This window comes from Schistocerca nitens, chromosome 9, assembly GCF_023898315.1.
Source record: "Schistocerca nitens isolate TAMUIC-IGC-003100 chromosome 9, iqSchNite1.1, whole genome shotgun sequence".
In the NCBI taxonomy this organism is placed as follows: Eukaryota; Metazoa; Arthropoda; class Insecta; order Orthoptera; family Acrididae; genus Schistocerca; species Schistocerca nitens.
This window is the reverse complement of record NC_064622.1, coordinates 241,159,662-241,165,661: the sequence shown is the minus strand read 5'-3', so window position 1 is coordinate 241,165,661 and position 6,000 is coordinate 241,159,662. Positions and strand designations below refer to the sequence as shown.

Below are 6,000 nucleotides of genomic sequence, written 5' to 3'. Positions count from 1 at the left end.
AGGGGTCCACTAGAAGACTTATACGCAAGGAGCACAAGACTATACCAGACACGAAGGCCAAGAAACGGTGTAACGAGAGGAGCGACCTTCCAAGGCCCTTTTTGTTGCGAACAGACCGGCAAAAGAAATACTAACACAGCAAGGTTAATTACGTGAAAGCAACACCTGCGTCACTGCAAGATACCACATCAACGACGGAAAAATTCCCGAAAGAAAATTAGGCTGCCAAAACTAATTACATTGCCTTGCAAATTTTGAAACCCAGAGCGATGACGTCTGCAATGCCGAAAGGTAACTCGAAACCTGCACCCGGTCGTATTACAAGAGAAAGGTACTTATCGAGGTACTGCGTGATGACGGTGTACGGGGGGGGGGAGGGGGGTGAAGGGGGAAGGGGGGAAGGGGGGTTATATCCGGCCACAGCATAGAAGAAACACGCTATCAATCCGGCCCAGGAAACACGTCCGGTTCACACAGTTTTAGATACCCTGTTAACAAACAACCAAGGCCAGTATCGACTCAAACAAAACAAACAACAACCACTGTTCAACGAACCAACTGGTGGTGAAGTAGATCATGTAAGAAATCGCAATGATCGCAACAGATCTATAGGTATCAATTAAAAAATTACAGGTAAGACCTCAAAATCCAAACCATTACTAAAGTTCACGAATGAAAGTTGGAGCTTACCAGTTCCAAAGGGAGCCCAGAATTCAGCAAAGCGAAACTGGCTTCAACTCTGTCGCCGGTGTGCACCTTGCCCCTTGCCAGAGCTGGCTGGACATGCTACGCACGAAGACGGCACTCGAAGTCAGCCACGGATTCAAATCGGCCCACAAATATGCCCAGCAGCCATTCGCCGGACTCCGCGAGCAAGACGCTCGCCTTACTCGCCGGGTGGGCCTCTCACACCGGCCTCTTCGCTCCTTTACCACTCCCCAGTTCTCCATGGCAACACAAGCCCCGTCCCTATCGACTTCCTCGAGAAAAGATCTTCTTGGCCTTAAAGCAGAGGGACATCACACGGCAGATGGAGCTAGTGGCACCAGGAATTCGAAACGCGCCGCCAGCAACCCCGCCATGCGTCAGACGGTGTGTTTGGAACTTTCTCCTCGTCCTCCGATAAGAAAACCAATTGACTTCAATACTAGCGGTCGGGGTTCTGACCCTCAACGCAGAGACATAAGTTGTGGTTCAAAAGGGGTGTGCGTGTCACACCTTCCCCTGTAACACATCTGCGGTGGCGTCGGGCTGAATGCTGGTGAAATTTGGCGCAATGTGACATCAACCCATTATACAGCTCGCACGTACTACTGAACTCCGGCGTTATTTCGCATGTATCGACACTTTGCTGTTCAAGCGTTGCCGATCCCGGAGCTGACATTACAGAGGAAGCTTGTAGGCACTTTGGACCAAAATATCCAACTGCTGCGTCACAATAGGATAAAGTCACATGGTTTTACAAAAGTAACCCTTTAGTTATTTTGCGCAGTGTATAAGGAATCGGTGTACGGGGATCGAAAGGGAAGCATTTCTGGAACAATTAAATTACAGTTTGTGAAAATCACGCCACTCCATCTTTCGGATCTTGCTACAGCAGCCTCTTGAGATCTTCAGGAAATAATATGCAGTGTGGACTGCAAAACGGTTTTTTATTTATTTAGTTTGTAAAGAGCTTCACTCTCAGAGGAGGATCATCAGATATCTGGAGAAAAAACAGGTTTCCTCAGTACAAATTTATGAGCCAGGGCTCATACAAAGCTACATTGTCAGTTAAATAAAGCAACTGGGAAACCACGATCTGAGTTGTGAAAAGAGCGCAACCAAAGACACACCGGGTAAAAACACTCTAGGAACACTGGCAAGTGTGCAGAAAGTTCTGCAAATCACCAAAAATGTCACGTCAGGACACATCATCTGGGTGTCATAAGGACGCTTTGTACTCCTGCTCTGTGCTGTAAACATGTCCTGTGTTGTGTTAAGAGCGAATACGTGCAAAACAGGTAAGATTTGACTCTCGTACGATTTTATTCTTTACATTACTCACACAGAGCCTAGGTCTCTCAGCTCTCAATACTTGTTACATTATCTCCAAACTTGCTTACCTGGTTTCTTATGTTTGCTCCTGCTACCGCTCTTGGCCATGAAACATATTCTTATTTATATCCGTAGGGGGACGTGTCCTTTATGTTGTATTGAACGACGTGCCATTTTTAGTGATTACAGAACGTTCTGTACTTTTGCCAGTAGTCCTCTAGTGTTTTCACGCGGCGAGATTGTCTTGGGTTACGTTATTTTCACAACTCATGTCCTGGTATCCCAGTTCCTTTATTTAACTGACAATGTAGCTTTGTAGCTGAATCCTGACTCATAAATTTGTACTGAAGCGACTTGTTTTTCCCTCAGATGTCTGATGATGGCCCTCTGAGAGTTAAACACCTCACAAATTAGATAAATAAAAAACTATTTTGCAACCGAGACTATCTATTCTTTCTCAATACAGTTTGTGATGTGATACGGTCTCGGTTGAACATGGTGGGCCTTCGGCGGGTGGAAAATGATTACAGGATGTTACTACTTCAATTCTTCCATCTTTTTCTGCGAGTAAAACGGTTTAAGACACTTAACCGTCAGCCGACGCTACTTGGCTGGGCTTCCTCAACTTTCAGGTACTCGTGTTAGGCGTTACGGGCGCCCAGGAGTCGTTGAATCCATACTCTGACATAAAGATGGAGCTTCAAACGAGAGACAGAATGGAATTTCTGAATCAGAAGCGGGACAAGAAGGAAACTGAAATAAGCATAAGATGGAATGGAGTGATGTGACTGCTACGGTCGCAGGTTCGAATCCTGCCTCGGGCATGGATGTTTGTGATGTCCTTAGGTTAGTTAGGTTTAAGTAGTTCTAAGTTCTAGGGGACTAATGACCACAGCAGTTGAGTCCCATAGTGCTCAGAGCCATTTGGAATGGAGTGAAATCATGCACGGTGCGGAATTGCAAATTGCAGCAAAGGAATCAGCGTTGAAAAGAATTAGGTTGCCCACCAGAAAGAGTCACTGGCAGTAGAGGTAAGAACTAAAAAATCAGCATTGTCGTCAATGTCGGAAGACTTGCATCAGAAACGGAAACAACGTCCAGTACAAATGATTTTTTTTTTTTTTTGTTTGGTCATTAGTCTTCTGACTGGTTTGATGCGGCCCGCCACGAATTCCTATTCATATCAGAGTACCATTTGCAACGTGCGTCCTCAATTATTTGTTGGATGCTGTACAATCTCTGTCTTCCTCTACAGTTTTTGCCCTCTACAGCTCGCTCTGGCACCATGAAGTCATTCCCTGATGTCTTAACAGATGTCCTATCATCCTGTCCCTTCTCCTTATCAATGTTTTCCATATATTCCTTTCCTCACCGATTCTCCGCAGAAACCCCTGATTCCTTAACGTATCACTTCATCTAATTTTCAGCATTCGTCTGTAGCACCACATCTCAAATGCTTCGAATCTCTTCTGTTCCAGTTTTTCTACAGTCCATGTTTACATTCATACAATGCTATATTGCAGACGTACATTCTCAGAAATTTCTTCCTTTGTTTGATACTGCCACCCCAGAATGTACATACTTTTTTTGGAGACTTGGAGAGGAATATTTTCACCATGAACTACCCTGCGATTCCAACTCGCTGATGAGCCACAACATTATATTCACTTCAAACCGAGTGAACGAGTAACAGCTGACGTGGTAAGGAAAGTATGTAAGTGGAACAGAGGCGGATTTGAGGATCAATCTAACGGAAATACACGCCACAAATGAGGAAATAGTAGGGACAGATTGTTTTGACCTGGCGCTAGAGAATGCGAGTCTTGGAAACAGCGTACGTGGTCGGGTGTGTGCGTGCTGTTTGTGACGAAAGAGTACGATGCTCTTAGAGGCACAAGTGTTTCGGAGCACATTGTTAAGCGTAAATTATTGAACTTGGGGCACTAAGGAAGACGACACCATCATCTGCCTACACTGATTCACCGACTTCGTCCAGTACGATTGCAGTAAGCACGCAGTCTTAGAGACTGATCTACTGATTAAACTTAAACGTGGCACTTTGACGGATGAAACACGTACCTTGTTACGGCAGATCGATGGTCGTATCCAAGCGAACCGCTACTCGATATGTGCACCGCGCCACGTATACAGGTTGGTGGATGCAATTTTATGCTATTAGGAAAATTCAAGTGGGTTACCTTTGGACCCAAGGTGGTGGAAGACACCATGAGTGCTTCAGATTACGTGTATATAATTATGGACCGCGTTTGAGGTATTCCCTTACGGAACGGGCATCTTCCAGCAGGGTAAGTGTCCTTGTCACAAGACCAGAATCGTGCTACAGTAGTTTGAGGATCATTATTGTGAACTCAAATTCATGTTTAGACCAACAAATTTATCTGACGTGAACCGGTGGAAACACAACGGAAACACTATCGCGCGCCTGCTTCTCGCCCACAAAGTAAAGGCCAACAGTTCACGGGAATTACGTGACCTGTGAATAGACATCTTGTGACACACCGCTGTGGAATCCTACTTTTCCGATCCAAGCTATGCGGAGTCACTGCTGTATTGCGTTTAATTGGTGGATTAATTCGCTGTTCAACCGTTGTCCGTAATGTTTTGAGCCTTCAGTGTAATTACTTCCTGAAGTTTGGGTACTGGAGGTGGCAAATACACACAATCAGACCTAAAAAAAGATGAAAACTGTACTACGCAGTCTTAAATTTTGAATAGCTGAAGCAACAGAAAAGAGATGGTTCAAATGGCTCTGAGCAGTATGGGACTCAACTGCTGTGGTCATCAGTCCCCTAGAACTTAGAACTAGTTAAACCTAACTAACCTAAGGACATCACACACATCCATGCCCGAGGCAGGATTCGAACCTGCGACCGTAGCGGTCGCGGGGTTCCAGAATGAAGCGCGTAGAACCGCTCGGCAACACCGACTGGCACAGAAAAGAGAGTAGCGAGCAATTTAACATCATAATTGGTGATCACGAAGTAGTCGAAGTTAAGAAAATCTGTTGCCCTAGAAGCAAAGTAATCCATGACATCCGAATCAAGGAGGAGATATAAAGCAGACTAGCACAGGCAAGTGAATTCTACTGGAATCAAAAATACGCCTCAATGGGAGGAATAAATTTCTCTGAATGTGTACCTGGAGCACATCATTGTATGGACAGTGGAAAAGCCGTAAGAGAAGAGAATAAAAGATTTTGAGATGTGATGCTACAGAGCAATGTTGAAAATTAGAGGGTTTGTTATTGTAAGAAATGAAAAAGGCCTTCCAAGTGTCGGTGAAGAAATGAACATATTAAGAACAGTGACTAGAAGGAACATCAAGATGATGGGATATGTGTTAAACATTAGGGAGCTCCCTAAAACTAGTGGGCGTTGTAGAGGGAAAAAGTGTGTGGCAAGACAGAGACTGGAATACATCCAACAGATATTTCAGAATACTTGGTTCAGGGGAGGAATTCGTGGCGGGCCACATCAATACAGTTACAAGACTGATGACTCAAAGAAAAAGTTCTGTGGTGTTCTTGACAGAAATGAATAGTTTTGAATGCTGATTCAGTCTGGTAGTCCCTTAATCTTACTAATGTTTTAGCAGAATAGTGCTACGTCAGTGCAATGCTCTCCTGTGGTCTTCCGTACTAACGTTGATAAGTCTGTACCTGTACTGAATGTGGGTGAAGTTCTAAACTGTGGCCACCTAGAAAGACGCGCCGGCCAGTCAGAGTCGCAGGCAGCCCGATTACGTCAATTCCGCGTCATCTGGTGGTGTGCATGCATGGCACCGTTGTCCTGAGAGCGATGGAAGAGTGAGTTTGCCCAGCGTATACGACGCACCGAGTTTGGTTGACGAAGAGCACGTCGATACCTCTGTACCACAATTTCTGTAAAGCGTTCGAGCCTTTTCAGGTCTCCACCATATTCCTTTTGCTGGCAAGTAGTTGGA

At 45.1% G+C, this 6,000-nt stretch overlaps 1 protein-coding gene across 1 annotated transcript in view; it reads left to right on the top strand.

Moving 5' to 3' along the window:
* Positions 1-5,855: 5,855 nt before the first annotated feature.
* Positions 5,856-6,000, top strand: part of LOC126204156 (uncharacterized) — a 1,030,415-nt gene continuing 1,030,270 nt past the window's right edge. The window contains exon 1 of the mRNA XM_049938564.1: positions 5,856-5,863. Coding sequence (XP_049794521.1) covers positions 5,856-5,863 — 8 coding nt within the window. The remainder of the gene's footprint in view (positions 5,864-6,000) is intronic.